Source organism: Teleopsis dalmanni, chromosome X (genome assembly GCF_002237135.1).
Source record: "Teleopsis dalmanni isolate 2A chromosome X, ASM223713v2, whole genome shotgun sequence".
Classification (NCBI taxonomy): domain Eukaryota; kingdom Metazoa; phylum Arthropoda; class Insecta; order Diptera; family Diopsidae; genus Teleopsis; species Teleopsis dalmanni.
Window position 1 is genome coordinate 145,989 of NC_051848.1, and position 20,167 is coordinate 166,155.

General features: G+C 30.6%; 1 protein-coding gene across 2 annotated transcripts in view; it reads left to right on the plus strand.

Annotated features, from left to right (window-relative positions):
• The window catches only part of LOC119662280, a 41,464-nt gene extending 21,561 nt beyond the window's left edge, over positions 1-19,903 (plus strand). Inside the window, exons 2-5 of one of the 2 annotated variants that reach the window (XM_038071871.1) lie at positions 17,084-17,381; positions 18,964-19,033; positions 19,097-19,174; positions 19,382-19,903. In XM_038071871.1, coding sequence (XP_037927799.1) covers positions 17,270-17,381; positions 18,964-19,033; positions 19,097-19,174; positions 19,382-19,439 — 318 coding nt within the window. In that variant the 5' untranslated portion in view covers positions 17,084-17,269 and the 3' untranslated portion in view covers positions 19,440-19,903. Of the gene's footprint in view, positions 1-17,083; positions 17,382-18,072; positions 18,585-18,963; positions 19,034-19,096; positions 19,175-19,381 lie in introns of those variants that run through there. The other variant, XR_005250745.1, reaches the window with a different exon arrangement.
• The last annotated feature ends 264 nt before the right edge of the window (positions 19,904-20,167 follow it).

A 20,167-nucleotide genomic window follows, 5' to 3' on the forward strand; every position in this document is an offset into this window, starting at 1 on the left:
AAATCACATCATCTGTAGTCATGTTTTATAGGGAGTTGACTACGATGTTAAAAACAATATTATTCACTCATTATGTTTAAACTGATATTTTAACATTAGTTTAAGCATCTGCTCTTAACTTACAAACTTTCTATTTGCTATTTTGAAATGTACTATTGTATGCGGTACGAAAACAATGCTGTACACTGTTGCGCTGCTAACAGTTGTGCTATTTTCTGCGCATTTTGTATGTGCAAATGCCGTTTCTGTGCTACTGATGATTAATCTACTATTACTTTTTCTATAATAACTTAATATTTAATGTTGGTCGTAAACATTGAGATAGAACGAAAATGCAAATGCTAATTTTTCATTTGTGGTTAACAATTACTCATTAATCAACTTAAATCCTAAAGTATCATATCGTAAAAGGTATAACAATTATAAGTCGATTACTTAAGATTGCTTTGTGACGAAATCAATATACTGCAAATGCTAATTTTTCACATTAGTAATATAGCATTAATATAAAGTAAAAACCCTCAAGGCAAATATCATTGATATCTCTAATAAATGAAAAATTAATCTTCACATTAATCTTCTGCCTTTTGTGAAATAATAGTATTTATAGCAAGTATTACTTGAAAATAAGAGTTTCAGTTTTCAATGGTTTTGTTTCAACCATTTTGTAACTCGAAAAAACATTGGTAAAGTAAATCAACTGAACTTACATATGTATATGACTTTCGATGTTCTTTTATTTGTAGAGCAACGTATGAATAGCCTTTTCTTTATGCATGAAGGGCGCAATGTATGAAGAACGAAACTACAAGTGTGTGGCTGTATTGCCGTATCTTTTTGGGAAATCACACGATTTTCTCTTATTTATTTGTTTACATTGCGATGCGCTTTTCAACTATGAACACAGTTTGATTTCGAATTAACTCAGCATGAAGCATTCATTTCGACTGCAATTAAAAACATTAAATCAATTGTAATTGCAGCATAAAAATCGTAGGCAGTTAAAGTGCCCCGGCAACGAGCGATGAAGATGAAACGTGCTAAGTATTGCCCCATTTACTGGCGGCATCACATGTCTGAAAGTGCACATTAAATCTAAATGAATTCAGATTTATGCACTTGAAAAGTATTTTCGTACTATTTTCGTTATTAAAATCTATCAAAATTGTCTATGGCAAGTGTGGCAAGTACTATTCACTGCGAACATTCGAACATTCCAATTTAATCGCTTGATTTCTTCAATCATTACGGAGCAGTCGAAGTGAATTTTCAGATATACATGTGTGCCTTATGGTGGAACATCAAATGATAGATAAAACGCATTTATACAAACAAATCATCAAATTACTTTAACACCAAAGCAAATATTCACCAAAAGATTTAATCCAAAAATTTTTAGAATCGTGTCGTTCTACATAGTCAATCAAAGGGAAAAACTCAATCGACGGCGCTTAGAGGCACAGACAGCCTGGCAGAAAACTAATAAAATTTAATTGCCACAATAATACTAACCTTAATGTTGTGTTAGGGAAAATTAGAAAAATTAAGGAAATTGTTAATCAAACAAATTTTTTAGCTACAATTACAACAAAATAACAACAACACTAACAACACTTATAACAAGAAATGCTACTCCAACATAGAAAAATTGAAATACAGTTTGGTAGTTGAAAAACTACAGTCTGTACTATCCGCACTATCTATTATTCCATTGTATGATATATTATATGTTTATTTAGTAGATGTATAAAGCTATCGGATGTAGAAATATTATTAATAATGAACCCATTTGGTATAATACGCAGTTTGTGCCTTAAATGTTTTCATGGAAGTATTCAACAGCTTGAAGTTCTTCAACTAGTACTTACCTTTCCTACATTCTATATAATAAGATAGTTTTGTCGCTAAGATAATTATCGTTTTATTATGGGTTCACTGTCAAATCATTGTGCTACGGATATGGAATAGATGTAGAAAATGTAACACATCTAATTGCAGATTTATTTACATGAAATTAAACGTTATTATTGACTACTAAGAAAGTTTTTACGATTTTAAGATTGCGAAAAGTCTTGAAATGTTATCCTTTTAACATAACCTGGTCTAATTAATAAGTCAAATAAACGTCATGTCGTAAGTTCAAAGTATTGTAGTGGTAGTATTAGTAGTTGTAGTAGAAGAGTTAGTTGTAATAGTAATATAGTAATATTACAAGTAGTAGTTAAAAAAAAAATGTTTTATTTTGCAAAGCAAATTAAAAATCAGTACAACAATATATGTGGAAATTACAGATATGACAATTTTTTGTTAATTAGTTTTATTATATGAGTTATTAAAATAATAAATAAAACAAACAAAAATCAACTAGTTATTAGGTAAATAACAAGTAATTTAAATTTAATCATATTTAGGCGATTTCACGCTACATTAAATCAACTGTAGTACATATAAACAACTTAAGTCCAACAATCGCAAGGTTTTTGGCGCTTTAGAAGGCGACCACCACCAACTGCCAAAATATTCTATTTCACCTCATTTATTCTGTACTATTACTATAAATAGAGTTAAAAGACACCTGTTCTGTATCTATACAAGTAGTCTACCGACAATCATGTCATCATCCTTTTTGAAATACTCTGTGCAGTGATTTGCTTAAGGACCAATAGGCCTAAGTGCATAGGCCTACTAATACTATAGTAGTTAATTAGAACATTTTTTTAAGCACCTCAATACTCTCATGCTTAAACACTTGGTTCCAAAAGTGAGATATATAATAATAGCTGATTCGCTAATTTCGATTGAGTTGTAGCTGTTGTTGAGTTTTTACGCCTTTGGCCATTAGGCGTTAGTAATCCTTGGCCGCGTTCAATAGTCAGCGGCTTGCTGTTGCCAGTTGGATAGCAATAAGTGCCTTCATATCGTTGAAGACGTTTGCACCTTTCTTTCAAGGATGCGGACGACCTTTACCACATTTTTCATCAGCGGGTATCGAATCACACACCTTTCTAATTAGAGCATTTTTTTCAACTCACACGACATGACTATGCTTATGACGCCGCTAAATTTTTAATTATGTCAAAATCGCATCATAACGCATACAACTCATCGTTTTATCTAATGCGATACTCATTGCCATACACGTAAGGCACCATAAATCTTCGGAAAAATGTTTCCCTCGAATGCTCCTTATGCTTTCTCATTACTATTGGTTATTGTTGAAGCTTCTGCATCGTTCTACAGGACAGACATGATAAAAGACTTGTAGAGCGTGATTTTTATTTGTCGAGAGAAGGTCTTATTTCTCAACTGCCTACTTAGCGCAAAGTAACAACCTTTTTGTCAAATAAACAAGCTTTTACAACTTCGAATTTCTAGTGGTCAACAGTTACATATGTTCCAGGGTGCTCAGAAAATTTGCTTCTTGTCAGTAAGTAAAGTCCATGTTAATATGTATACAAAGAATCTATAGTACAAAGAAGTGCCACGCTCATACAAACGAAATACCCACTAATCCATATATATTAATTAAATAGACAAATAAAAACAAGAAAGGCAAAAGAAACAAACGTATAAAAACAATTGTGGGTTGCAATGAGTTTGAACTGAACTTCATACCAGTTGTGACTCGATCGAACATTGTTGCATGAGGTTGGGTGGATTTGTTATAAATCCACCAGCAAAATAAAGTGGGTATTTCTACATATCCATATATTATTCTATTATATATGGATATGTATGACTTCTTTCCTGCAATCAGGGTATAATACATGCATTTCTTCAAAATTTTCAGCACAGTATCAGGATATATTTTGTTTTCAAGTATTTCGGCAATATGTTCAGCTAGTTTGAAGGCTATTACTCTTGGATTTACTTTCACCTGGTTGATTATGCTACGTCTTTCTCTAGTTGACAGAATTGAGGGGCGGCGAGTGCGAGGTTTAGAAACGTAAGTACTGGTCTCTTTGAAGTTATTTGTAATTCTCTGCACAGATGAATATTGACGACCAATATCTTCAGCAATTTTTCTTTGGCTTACGTCATCTTTTCAAAATTTAACAGTTATTTGTAGCTCACTAAATCTAATTTCACATCCTTTTTTTTATATTGTAAAAATTTATTGCTTATATAAAAAAATGTTATTAAATGATTAATTTTTAGACTCTTTAGGAAGTCAACTAATAATTAAATATCATGTAATGAAACGTTTATGATTGCAAGCGAATTTAAATTAACGGTAAATGTGAATTTTAAGAAAAATCCGTAGACTTTTTCTGCTTCAAAAATTGCTACTTTTGCATATAATTGTGTTTAATTTTTTTTTAAAGAATAACTGTTTAGTTTTAATATTGCAACTTTATTGTTGTTTCTTTGGTTAAAATAAATCAGGAAATAAAAATGAATTTGAGTAAAAATTAAAAAAGTTATGTGTAATTTAAGAAAAATTTTGTGAATATCCATAGACTTTTTCTACTATGTGTATATATATTGCTTTCAAATTAATAAATGAAGTTAAAATTTCAAAATCCGATATTTATTTTCTGCTTTGTATTTTTTTTATATACGCAGCACTTTTAAATTGCTATAACAAATTATCTAGGTAGTAATTTTAAAATATTTGGTACTCCTCGTTCTTAAATTAAATCAAAACTTTTTATTTCTGATTAATTCTGCCTGTGTGAATAAGCAATGCTATTAAGTAAACTTCATCACAAACATTGATTATTTGTTTGAGCACTTCAACATCTAATAGAAAATATTGTTATTGTATTAATCATGGGTAGTGGTTATAATTGCACATTTCCAGTACAGCATACGATTGTTGTGGTTAACAATTACTCATTAAACAACTTAAATCTTAAAGTATCATATCGTAAAAGGTATAACAATTATAAGTCGATTACTTAAGATTGCTTTGTGACGAAATCAATATACTGCTTTTTCTGATTCTCTATTACAACACTAATTACATTGAAATGGTCTACAAATCAAGCGAAACATTAAAAGCAGCAACGCAAAGCAATAACAACAAAGGATGCATAAGAAAACATTTTTTTATGAAAATGAAACAAGAGTAATTGAAACGAAATGAAATGAAATCGACAAAGAATCAAATACAATGTATGTACATAAAATTCATGTTTTACTAATTAGGTGTGAAATGCAACAAAAACAAAAATACAAGCAACAGAAATAATATTAAAAAAAAAAAATACTGGTAAAAACAGAAATAAAATTAAATTTGAAATTTTCGAAAAGAAAACCAATATGAAAATTCGTATGCATACATATACAATAAGTACAAGAATTAATATAACTACACCAAGCACACCAACAACAGCGCAACAATAACAAATTGAAGGATGGGTGCTAAAACGCTTTGATGTTAATTGAGTGAGAAAAGCAAAACATTTGAATTCATTTTAAACAGATTTAAACGTCAAATATTAACATACCCAGCGGGACTTTCAGCGGTGAGGGAATCGATTCCCTCAGCGCTGAATGGTAATGCCTAGCGCTGATTATTCAAAGGAAACTCCTAATTACTTTAACACGTGCATGTCATTGCGGGTAAGCGCTGAATCGTTCGATTACCTTTTCAAATTTGTAATACAACATTGCAGCGCTGACATGCTCGCTTACCTTTTCGAATTTGTAATGCAACATTTCAGCGCTGACATGTTAGCTTACCTTTTCAATTTTACCTATGCTATTGATTTTTAAATAAAATACTAAAAAATTTTTGGGATAAATTATATTTTATGTTTATGGTTTATAAAATTAAAGTATTAATATTTACATAAAAGAATATAACTTTATTATATATTACATAAAAGAATATATAATAAAGTTAATATATACATATCATATTAACTTATTTACATTTTCAATTATTTATATATAATTATTTACATGTTAATTTAATTATATTATCTTATTTACATATTAAATTGTTAACATATTTTCATATTAATTTATTTAAATATTAACTTATTAATATCACTATTACTATGTTCAGCTGTACTGCAGGAAGGTGTTGTTTTCGAACCAAAATTTTGAAAATCATTTTCTATAAAAGAATAAAATATTTTAATAAATGCACGATTTAAATTCCCTGTTTCACTTATACCTTCTTTTTTAAACGATAAAAATTCCTCCTTTTTCTTTCTCACCAAACATTTATAATGTCTTACAGTATGCATCTATATAATACAAAACAAAAATTACATTTATCATTTTAAATATATTTACTTCATTTTGCATATACTTACAGTTAGTTTATTTTAAATTTAGAAATTATATTTTATTTATATTTTTTATTTTATTTTGATTTTAAACATTAAAAATTGTTCACTGATATTACGCACTTTACTAAAATCAAAAGCAGACTAAATGTATACAATGCAGATAACACAAGAAATTATTCATATTCAAATTCTTTTATTCTTCATTCTTTTATAATTTCAACCCCGAAATTGCCTGAGTTGAACACAAATGTCGAAAACAAAGAAAAATATAAACGAAGAGCTATTACCTCGTCGCTTACTTTTTCAGGGCTGGCATAATGGTGCCGCTGGGTAATAACAACACACAGACACACGCACTCATACACATGTCATATGCACATGCTAATGTTAGCACTAATGCTTTTTACAGAAGATGTTACATTTAACATTGATAGGCCTCTTGCACTGAATTAACCATAAAAATCATCAATTAACACCAAACAAAGTTTATAGCACTGTGGTTGTTGTAATTGTTATCATTATTATTGTTATTATACAACAACAAGTCAATAACAATAAACACAATTATGCAGATATTACTCCATTAAAAAAACATTTAATTGACTTCAGTTGGTTGATATGAATATTTTCACAAAAAAAATTGGAATCCAAGAAAGAAAACAAAACTAACACAAATACAATACCAGCAAGTACATCAACAGCAATAACAACAACTATTTTAGCTAAACTACAACAGCTTAAATGCAATGTACGCTGCATACATAAATGTCTTTAATCCTGTTAAACTGTTACAACTTTGTTAACAAAATTGGGAACAAAACAACAAAGAAGACAAGAAAAATGTTCAATCAAAATTAGCATGGCTACTGCAGACTGCAGGCTCCCAGCGGCACCATTATGCCAGCGCTGAAAAAGTAAGCGAGGAGGTAATAGCTCTTCGTTTTTATTTTTCTTTGTTTTCGACATTTGTGTTCGACATAGGCAATTTCGGGGTTGAAATTATAAAAGAATGAAGAAGAAAAGCATATGAGTATTAAGAATTTCTTGTTTTGCCTACATTGTATACATTTAGTCTGCTTTTGATTTTAGTGAAGTGCGTGCAGTGAACAATTTTTAATTTTTAAAATCAAAATAAAATCAAAAATATAAATAAAATATAATTTGTAATTTAACATAAACTCACTGTAAGTATATGCAAAATTAAGTAAATATATTTAAAATGATAATTATAATTTTTGTTTTGTATTATATAGATGCATACTGTAAGACATTATAAATGTTTGGTGAAAAAGAAAAAGGAGGAATTTTTATCGTTTAAAAAAGAAGGTATAAATGAAACAGGGAATTTTAATCGTGCATTTATTAAAATATTTTATTCTTTTATAGAAAATGATTTTCAAAATTTTGGTACGAAAACAACACCTTCCTGCAGTACAGCTGAACATATTAATGGTGATATTAATAAGTTAATATTTAAATAAATTAATATGAAAATATGTTAACAATTTAATATGTAAATGAGATAATATTTAAATAAATTAACATGTAAATAATTATATATAAATAATTTAAAATGTAAATAAGTTAATATGATATATAAATGTATTATATATTTTTATGTAAATATTAATATTTTGATTTTTGATTTATAAAACATAAATATAAAATATAATTCATCCAAAAAAATTTTTAGTATTTTATTTAAAAATCAATAGCATAGGTAAAATTGAAAATTTAAGCGAACATATCAGCGCTGATATGTTGCATTACAAATTCGAAAAGGTAAGCTAACATGTCAGCGCTGATATGTTGCATTACAAATTCGAAAAAGTAAGCGAACATGTCAGCGCTGATATGTTGCATTACAAATACGAAAAAGTAATCGAACGATTCAGCGCTTGCCCGCAATGACATGCACGTGTTAAAGTAATTAGGAGTTTCCTTTGAATAATCAGCGCTAGGCATTACCATTCAGCGCTGAGGGAATCGATTCCCTCAGCGCTGAAAGTCCCGCTGGGCTGTAGCACATATACCCAGCGGGACTTTCAGCGCTGAGGGAATCGATTCCCTCACCTTTTCGAATTTGTAATGCAACATATCAGCGCTGACATGTTAGCTTACCTTTTTAAATTTTACATATGCTATTGATTTTTAATAAAATACTAAAATTTTTTTTGGATGAATTATATTTTATATTTATGTTTTATAAATCAAAATATTAATATTTACATAAAAATATATAATATATTTATATATCATATTAACTTATTTACATTTTAAATTATTTATATAAAATTATTTACATGTTAATTTATTTAAATATTATATCATTTACATATTAAATTGTTAACATATTTTCATATTAATTTATTTAAATATTAACTTATTAATATCACCATTAATATGTTCAGCTGTACTGCAGGAAGGTGTTGTTTTCGTACCAAAATTTTGAAAATCATTTTCTATAAAAGAATAAAATATTTTAATATATGCACGATTTAAATTCCCTGTTTCACTTATACCTTCTTTTTTAAACGACAAAAATTCCTCCTTTTTCTTTTTCGCCAAACATTTATAATGTCTTACAGTATGCATCTATATAATACAAAACAAAAATTATAATTATCATTTTAAATATATTTACTTAATTTTGCATATACTTACAGTGAGTTTATGTTAAATTACAAATTATATTTTATTTATATTTTTGATTTTATTTTGATTTTAAAAATTAAAAATTGTTCACTGCACGCACTTCACTAAAATCAAAAGCAGACTAAATGTATACAAAACAAGAAAATTCAAGAAACAAGAAACAAGAGGCAAAACAAGAAATTCTTAATACTCATATGCTTTTCTTCTTCATTCTTTTATAATTTCAACCCCGAAATTGCCTATGTCGAACACAAATGTCGAAAACAAAGAAAAATAAAAACGAAGAGCTATTACCTCCTCGCTTACTTTTTCAGCGCTGGCATAATGGTGCCGCTGGGTATACATGCATACACACATGCGTAAACACATATACAGATATGATGCCACTGCATATATATATAATATATGTTAAGTATGAAGTAAGAAACTAACAATAAACCGCAGCAACAAATGTTGATATTGTTGTTGTTGCTGTTGTTGTTAGTCGTTTCAACAATAGCAAATTGATCGTAACTGTCAATTGCAGTCAATTGACAGAGAAAACATAAATTTTTATGAATCCATAAATTGTGTGCGCGCTACACATTGTCATAACTGTGCGTGGAGCGGCAATTGCGACTGCTTATGCGCCAACCATAACAGTTCAGCTAAGTACAGTACTTAGAAAAGTGAAATAATAGCATTACGTTTTTTAAAGCGTAAAATAATACAATAATTTTTGTTTTTTTTTATACTATTTAAATAATTATAAGTTTTTACTTCTACTCAATAAAGTGGCGCAATTGATTTAAAATTAGCGAAGCTATATTCTCCCATATAATAATAAGTGATAATTATCAAAATTAAAAGTTTTAATATCTGCCGTATAATATTTTGAAAGGTTTACAATATACGACATATTATAAAAGAAATACAGAATATTAAAACAATTCAAAATTTTAATATTTCTTGAAAGGAAAATAGGTTATAAGCAGTAACTTCCCTACTTGGAGGAGGCTGAAGTTTCAAATTGTTTTACGTGATTTCCTGCCGGGATGGCTCAACATCACGGTGCTCTCAACACACGTATTAATATAAAGCGTCAATCAACGCCACATTGGAATAGCCTTCGTTATTCCGCTGGTACTAATGAAGAAATTCATGTAAATCATAACTTCCACCTTGGTGAGATGCGAGGCCTACCTAAAAGCTCTGCTACAATTTGGGCTGTAGCACCCGGTATGAAACGCACTCCACAGCGAATGAATGATAACCCAATATCAAATCATTCTTCCCGCGAACGTTTGAGTATCAACCGACAGTCACTACGAAGCCAACGCCAATGGTCAGAACAGCCGAAGCTGCGAGCCACTGACCCCCGTAGTACCAGATCGGTTCATCTCTGGTCAGATGTCGCGAGTGCCGTGCTCACTCACAACCATTTGCACTTCTTACATAAGTGTCAGACTGGCACTGGGGGATTTTAGTCGCCTCTTACGACAGGCAATCGTAACCGCGGAAGTATTCTTTTCCCCTCTCCGCAGGGAAAACTTGAAGGAGGCTGTAACCCCTAGAGGCCGCGTCGCTAGTGGTGGATAGCGGATGCCTCTCGGTTATCGGATGGCAGAAGGAAAATAACACACCTCCCGCTGACCAAACAGTCGGAAGAAGATTACTTCCTTAAAAAGCCCTACCTGGATATTTTGAGGTCATAAGTTGTGGATAGAGTTGCATGCTTAAAAGAGTCTGCAATATAGATGGCGGCGCAGGAACCGCAACTGGGCTCTATTGCACCAACACTTTACACTTTGCACTTTGCAAACTATTATTAGTTTTTGAGCATTTTTCTCTCATTGAGAATACAAAGCATTAATTTGAGAATTGAGTTATGCAAAGTTTTGAAAACACTCAAAAAGGCAAAGCGTTGCAGCAATGTACTTTTCAATGAAAAGTAAAGTATGAAAAGAAAAGTGAAATATTTGACAAAAAACCGGTTTTTTTTTGCATTTTCTGTTGCACCAATTCTTTTTACTTTGCGCTTTGCAAAAGTAAACTGCAAAACTTTACAAAGAAATTGCAAATGATTAATTCACCCTGCAAATTTTGTAAATGATTGCTTTACACAAAAAATATGTTTCTTATGCATATTAATAAAAGACAAAATGCGTAAAATGAAAGAAAGCGTTAATAAATAAATAAAAATAGTTTTAAAACATTAATATTGATGCTCAAAAGAAAGAAAAAACAGAAATAGAAAATTAGTTTAGGCAAACATCATTGTTGTTTTTAAAATAAATATAGTTGCTGTTTATCATTTGGCAATAATTGAAGGGATATCTTATCGGAATTTTTATGAGTTTAAAATTCTATTTTATTAATTTATTTACATTAATTAAAAATTTTTTTGTCGAATTTGAATGCAATATTTTAAATAAACTATACTATAATAAATTATTAAACTATAAGCTACTTATAAACTTAAAATTAAAATAAGTTCGATTTTATAGTTATACATTACGCTTTATACTTATCTTTATACTAATATTTATATTTATACAATATATATTTATATTGTACTAATATTAAAATTTAAAAAATTAGAAAATATAAAATTAAGTAAAATAAAATATAAAAATTAAATTAATAAATTTCTTATATATTCACTTTTATTAAATAAAGTGGTTTTTTTTAAATTAATGTATTTAATTTTTTTATATAGTATTTTTAAATTTAAATATGCCTTTTTTTCCTCCTACAGTTCCGATGACGCTTTCGTACGTTTTTTTAAACTCATTAATACGTACTATGCATAAATTATGTCCTCATAGCATCAAAATATCAAAGAAACAACTGCAATAAAATCTTTATTTGCAAAGTGGAAAATAAATCATCTTGTCTTTGGTGCAACGCATTTCACTTTTACTTTGCAAAAAAAAGTCACTCATAAGTGTTGCAAAGTGCAAAGTGAAAAGTGTTGGTGCAACAGGGCCCTGGTCAACGGCGGCGTTCGTATACCTTTAAAAGAAGTACTGTCTCAAAATTTTTCTGTCAGTCTGGAGGCAATAGTTGGCAGTCGCAACACCAGAATCCGATGCAGTAAATCATTCACGTGTCAATCTTAAACCAAATGTTTAACGAAGTCCCAATAAAAAATTTTACAAATGGCAACCACTTACTGATGACGAACAAGAGCATAATTACTAACACACGATTCGAAACCTGCATCGAATTTCAAAATTATAAATTTGACTTCTTAGGATATTGGCAAACTGTTAAGATCATCTTCACTGATGGACCAAATTAGGTTCTATAATCGTTCACGCCAAAAATGGGTATTGTTGTGACGAAACGTGATGCTTGAAAACAAAAAGACTAAAAAAGCTAAGATAAATCATGCAAGAAGGCGGGCCGCTAATTCAGTACTATAACAGCAAAACAAAGAATACACCCAGCAACTAAAAGAAAGTGGTACAGTTATATAGCCAATGCAGCTTAAACGCAGCTGAACTACATAGAAGTGGTGATATGTTCAAAGCCGTTGAAATACGCATACAGGCGCCCTTATTATCCACATGTTAATAGAACGTTTTTAGCAGACAGAAAACTTCTCATCGAAATCAAAGAGGTTATCATCATAAAGCTTTCGATTAATAATATAATAGTGCATGTCATCACCAACAGACTTTCAATAGCATTAACAGTAAGGCCACGCAGAGAACAAGCTGGATTTCTACCTCACAAGTCTTATATTGATCACATAAAGAGTCTAAGAGTAATCGTTCAACAGTCTGTGGAATGATGATCACCTTTCTATTTATTAATTATAGACTTCAAATAGGCTTTTGATACATTATGTCTCACCGTCTTTGAAACGCGCTTGCTCATGAGGGCGTGCCGCAAAAGATCATCAGGCTCATCGAAGCCTCATACGAGAATGCTAGTTGCCTGGTACTGCATTAGAAATATCTAAGCTATCAAAAACTCATAAAAACCGGGATTTGACAAGGTTGCGTAATATCGCCGTTGCAGTTGATCATCGTCCTGGACGTAGTATTGGCAGAAGCATTGGGTTAAGGTGACGGAATGCCTGGATCTTCAAGATCGCTTGAGTGATCTCGATTATGCCGATGACTTGTATCTGTTGGCACACAGTTACAGTGACATGTCTTGCAACTGAAAACGTTTAGTAATTACGGCAAACAGAGCGGGACTTAAAATCAAAACAAAAGTTATGCGCATTAAGTTGGGTTCTGCTATATTAATAGTGAAAATATAAGTTGTATATTAAAAATACATGCATGTGGAAGTATGCCAAATAACTGCTCGATTTTTCAAAGAAACCGAGTTGTAGTGATTAATTCGCTGCATTCTGACAGATTTTCAACGGTTGAAAATGTCATAAACTTAGAAGAAAGCAAAAAAAGTAGTATCTAAAAATTTATAGTATGAGTCGTATAGAATTCACGTTCATAAAACAACTACTGATTTTTTCACTATAATAGTCGTTCTTGCACGACTGATAGCGAAAGGCCCAACTGCCTCCGAAAAAATATTCTGCGAATCCCACCTTGGTAATTTGTGAGGAAACATGTTTTCGCAAGCAACATAATATTTACCAAACTTCGGAATAGCATTTCATAAACGAGACGAAACCCAAAAGAACGTATTAAAATTGCTCAAAATCATGGGAAGATTAGTAGAAGTCTATTTCTGTGTTTTGCACTATTGTAGCGGATTAGGCAATATAAGAATTTTTTGCAAAATCAATGTATGTAATCAATTATACACCGTATTTACCTAATATGAACTCACGTTTTTTTTCTATTCCCGAAAAAAAACTGGCAAACTTGATGATCATATCTCATTTAAACCACGAAATATTTACGAAATATGTTTAGAATATTGAGTCATGCGTGGCATTATTGATGTAGCCTTGCACTTGATGTAGCCTTCTATGCAGGGTTGGAATGTATGTTGATTGATCGATTTTACTGTTTTGAGTTTTTGTTAATAATTATTGATACTTTATTTATTGGACTTGCAGAAAAAAAACTACTTCTGATATTTTATCAGAATGACTTCATTTATTTCTAACTAAAATTCAGTTTTTCATTACTTTATGCTCACAGCGATTAGTTAAGTTTTTAAGTCTAATATGTGCAGTAATAAACAAAAAATTGAGTAACTCTACAAATCAACATGATCAGTTATTAAAAGCGAAGACAATCTTTAAAGATTTCTGCGCCACATCTGGTCAACTATGCAGATTTGTCTCAATTCCACTTAAAAGTTCTGTTTTAATTGGATTTTGACATTTTTCATATGTTATTAAAATATTTAATCGCTTCAAAATAATTAATATTTAATCGCTTCAGTACAAATTACATCAAATGATACCAATGATGCACAAAACTGTCACGTAAAGGAAGTTGACATAATAACTGCTCTAAGATTTTCAGCTTCTGATAAGAAAACCCCAAATAAAACGGCACAAAATACTAAGGAAACATTTAGATACATATTTTATCGCTCTTCTTATTTTTATTTAATAAAATTTTTGATGCTCTTATGCAAGACCTGAAATTTTTTGTCTTAATATCAGAATATTGTACATATATCATTTTTCTAAAACAAACAAACAGTGCTGATCAATATCAAAAATATCTCAAATTACAATAACAAATACTGTCACACTGCACCGTACTGCACCGTACCGCATCATACCGCATCTCATCACACGGCAAGCGACCATAAAAAAATATATTAAATGAAAGACATTAGAGATAGAGATTGAAAGGCAGCTATTGTGCTGAAACATAGTACAGCAATGCAACAATTTATTTGCAGTAACAATTTCTGCAAATAAACAACAACCAACAACAGAAGAAGAATAAGAACAAGAACGCGCATTAGCTAGTTTCTTCATTTCATTTCGCTCTCATTTGACCCGTCATGACAAAGGATCGATCACCATTTCAAGTCATGGCAGCAACATCAGCGCAACTGGCAAGGCATTGACATTGGTCCCCAAATATCATAGAAAGCAACGATCACACAAAAAGACACCTTGTCTCAACGAATCTTGTATTGTCTTCATATAAGCGTGAGTGTGTGTGTTTGTTTAAGGAAAATATAATAACGTTTCAAATGAATCCCGACTGCTCGCATAAAGTCGCTTGTCGCTTGACAGTTAGAAGAATGACTTAAATTCACTTCTATCCACTGCACTTCAATTCAGTTGAATTGACTTCATCTTGTTTCGCCTCACCTAACCTCGCTTCACCTTTACTCAGCTCAACTCATATTAGTTTATTCATCTGTGACTGATTGTGACTATTGTTGTGATTGTTCACTGTAAATTCGGGTCGGGATGCGTTCAGATTCCTTTTATGCTTTTGTTATACATAAAAGACATGAGAGTAGCTGTTTTATCGTTGACTGTCATCGAGAGCTTCTAGTGTTTTGAGATATTGATGATCACCTTTTCATCAATCGAAGCACTTCGTTTCATTGTTTGCTTTATCTGCTCAATGGATATTTTGTCACATGTCTCTTCTTGTGCATCACGTGCCAACTATTGTCATTATTAGCATTGTATTTCAATACGTTTTGCTACTGTATTTTTAAGTAACACCTTTTGGACTACTTTGTGATAAGTTGCTAAAATTAAAAAGCAAAGTGTTCATAGCCTTTTAATTTTCTATAGTGTCAACTGCTTTCTACATTTCCGAAAACAAAACTACTTTACAATATATTGTCAACTAATAACTCAAAACATTTTATCCGATTTGACATTCGCACCTGATACTTCATATTTTACTCGTTAGTATTAGACTACTAAATACAAATTAATTTTTCACCAGAAAAATTGTAGGCCATGGATAGGAACAGATGGTAATTACTTGGTGTCAGATCTAGACTATAAAGTAAATGCATAAGAACTTTCCAACCAAGATTTGTCGTGATGAAACATAATTCATCTCCTATTGCCCAAAGCTGGCCGTTTCTGGGTAATAGCTTTCCCCAGACGATCCAGTTGTTGACAGAACAGTTTCGAGATAAGAATTTTGCCGTAAGGGAGCAGCTCATAGTAGATGATTCCCTGCCAATACCACCAAACACACAGCAAAACCTTCCTGGCCGGCTTGGCTACCGTTTCTTCTGGCTCACCGCGATTCGTCCACGACCGTTTTCGCTTGACGGTGTGGTAAGATACCTGTCACATTTCATCACCAGTCACCAACCGCTTCTGAAATCGTCGATTTAGTTGCGATTCAGAAGCGATTCGCAGATGGAAATTCGATCCATAAGATATTCAGCCATATTCAAATGATTCCAAATGATTTTGGTGCAATATTTAGCTCTTGGGTGCTTACATGATGATCGGTTGTGGGAATTGACAATTTCCATGATTCTATCGACATTTTCAACAATTGACCTTCCATTGCGTAATTCATCTTTGACTTCAGGTGCGGAATCGATGAAACCGAAATTACGCCATTTAATTATCACCATCTATCCGATAATTAAAGCCATCTATTTAAATAAAGTACTTCTCCTAATATTTATTACTTTTAGCTTTCAGCATATCAACAATTTGTTGTGGAGGTTTTTTCTTATTGTAATATTTGTGTAAATGTACAATACTAAAACCCAATTAAATTTTTAAATTTTAATTTAAATTAAACCGATTTCTTCCTACCATTGCAATATCGAATTGCTTCCTCATCCACCGTATAGTCCAGATCTGGCTCCAGCGACTACTGGCTATTCACAGATCTCAAAAAAATACTCGCCGGTAAGAAATTCATCTCAAATGAAGAAGTAATTGCTGAAACTGAAGCCTATTTTGAGGTAAAAGACAAATCCTTTTACAAGCACGGCATCGAGAAGTTAGAGAAGCGTTGGAATGATTGTATTGTCTTTGAAGGAGATTATATTGATCAGTAAAATCTATTTTCGGCAGAAAAAATTTGTTTTTCTTAGTTAATCACATGACTTATTGAGTGATGTGTTATACATTATATAAATAAATATATAAAAATATATAAATTATTATTATTATTATTATTATTATTATTATAATTATTATTATGTTATTATGTAAATTATTATGAATTTTGGTACCTGCATATGCATAGTACCAAGTTAAGAAAATTCCTCTTAAGCAAAGTTGCATAAGATTCTGCCTTATTGCCTAACAGATAATAGCGTTGAGTGCGTGCGCGCGATTTATAAAAATTAAATACACAGAAAATCGAAAGCAAGATCGCATAACAAAATTAAAACATATTCTCAGAGAATAAGAGCGAAATAGTACTTGAAGTGCTCTGACTCAAACAACTAAAATAATAAAAAGAGTAAACTAAGAAAGAGAACAAAAATTTTGCATGCGAACTCGTGTTATATGTTCAGTCAGGCAAAAAAATGTTCCATCGTTCTACGGAGAGGTGCAAAAGTCAATACGGAGTCAGCATGATGTTGTTTTGGATTTTCTAATAGGTGAGTGTTGTCATTATTATATTTAAACATAAGCGTGGAATGTCTTAAAAGTTTCGAATACCAAATTCGGATGATAATATCTCAGTATATGTAAGGCGATTTATTTACGTATATAATGAATTAAAAGATACTTTTGCAGTTAGTATATACCAACCACTACTCTTACGAGTAATATATGTATTAATAGCATGCATAGTGATGTTTATTGTTAAGGAACAACAAATATATGATAATATCTTCCATTGACACCAATTTCTCTACTACTACTTTGCTATTTAACAGTAACCCTTCAACCCCATAGAGTTTTTAGAATAGTCACAATTGCTATATTATAAAATGGAATAAGATGATCAGTTTATATCACATTTAACACTGGAAGTCAATACCACCATAAAATTAACGAGTAGAGATTATTATGAAATTGACTTTTATGTCAAAAAAGTATGTACAAAATGTTACGATTTGATTTCGCAGTCTTAGATTTAAGAAGGGGCTGGGAACTAAGTCATGACATCACTATACCCTTAAGGATAACTGTGACAATAAAAGTCCGATTTGAGTCCGCTGTCTTACTATGATATTATGGAAGTTAGTAGATACTATAATTAATTTATAATTCTTTGATATCAAAAGTAGGCAAGGAATGATTTTTAAACTTTTCATGTCATAAAATCAATTCTCCAGACTAACTCTTACAAAATTTCAATGAGACGATTGGATGAAAGCTATTGGGTGCACTTTTATTATACATAAAATAGCGTCAGTAGTGTGTTTGCAAAACCTAAAATTTTTTTACAGCATAATCCTCATTTATCGAAGATTACAAGAACGGAGCGCTAGCAGAGTCATAACTGGCTTTAAAACATCTAATACAATCCAAGTAATCTATTTAGACTGAATTTATTTCGATTTTAATTTATAGGAAGAACCTCATCTGTTCTTCAAGATAAAGGATATTAACATATCCAACTTCCAAATTACTAAGAGCCAAATTAAATCTTTCTCCATTCTCCAAGAAATAAACAAAGATCTAATAATGAAATATCAGTTCTTCTTTGGAGATGTAGCAACAACAACTTCAATAAATTTAACTAAACATATTCAAATACTACACCCAACTCATACATGTGGACGTTTCCAGAAGTGCATTTAGGGATAGTACGTAATACGCAACACTGCAGCAAAGTGTAAATATATGAATATGTAAGTTATTACATTATGAAAATGAGGAATATACATAAACTTTGTTCTTATTTTATAGTTTGAGATTAAAGTATTTTGAATTTGAGTTGCTCAATTTTTTTTCAAGGTAAAAACTTTAGAATGCGAGGAAGAGTTGTTTTAAAACACTATCGAATTAATAATATTTAAGGAAAATATTACTTAAGCAACATTCTTAAGTAAAATTGAACTGTTTAGTACATTCAAAAAATGTCTAAGGCATAAACTTCAGATCTTAAAAGACAAACTAGATATAAGAGACTTAATACCACACACACACATATATATTATTAAGTATGTGTTAAATATGTATTCAAATATTAAACAAAATGAGAAGTTTGTTAAATGTTAATTATTGTAGAACTGAATGAAAATACCAGTCTTAATCTTAACCATCAAGGGGCGTGTTATAGATTCAAACTTTCAAACAGGTACTTCTCTGGTAATTCTCCATATCATTTTTTTTAAGTAATTTTAATTTTATTTTTTTTCAGCAATTTTCCTTTTTCCAAAGCAATTATTTTCAATAATTTGCCTTTAATCCTTGGTGTTATAGTATCTTTATTATACTGGTAAGTAATACCCTAAAGTATTTTTGTGAACAATAATTTAAGATCAGTATCATTAATAATACGTCTAAGAAAAATTGCTTCACTTCATGTGATTTATTTTAACTTCATTAAATAACTATTTTTAGTTGTTTTGAAAATATTTGGAAAGAAAAAAAATTTCAAAACACCACAAAAATCGAAGTGCTATTTTTTTTCGTTTCTTCGCAGTTTTCTGTTCTTATTCATACCTTTTCTGGATGGCTTGAAATGCATAAAATTACAGTAGACGCAAAATCATTTATTATCCTTTAAAAAGTCATTTAGCAAAATACCAACGATCTTGTGCTAACTTATCCTTAAAAAGATAAAATGAATAAAATTGTGGATTTTGTCTCAGAAATTCAAAGAAAATAGGAATTTTATTGATCATCACAAAATAAATTAAGCAAAAACCATACATTTTTTTCAACTGTGTCCACAGTTTCCTAGTTGGATTTGAAAGAAAGGCTCACTTTCATTTGAGCACAAATTGTTACCAAATGAGTGCTCAGCATGCTAGTACCACAGCGGGTACATAACCGGCGCAGGCGAATGAGGTAGATCGTGCCAGAAAATGTCTGACATTTGAGAATGCAACAAGAACACCACCGAAGCAGTTTCGTTAAGTTTTAGGAAAAAATCAAGGATATGAAGTAGATATGGTTAAACATAATTATCTATAACATGTGATTGAAGTTTTAGAAAATGTATAATAAACATGAAAAAAAAGATATTTCTCTTAATTCTTATTAATATTATTTCATTTTCCGTTCAATGAGCATAAACATTCCATAAAATTGTTTATTTTTTATGTTACATGTCTTTACTCAATAAATGATTTTACAACTTCAGAATGTAGAATTCTACTCAAAAACAGAGGGCAGATCTGGATCTATAAAGCAAATAAAATGCGATAACTTATTAACTTGATTCGAAAGAAAAATTTTTAGAAGAATTGTAAGACCCATACGCCAG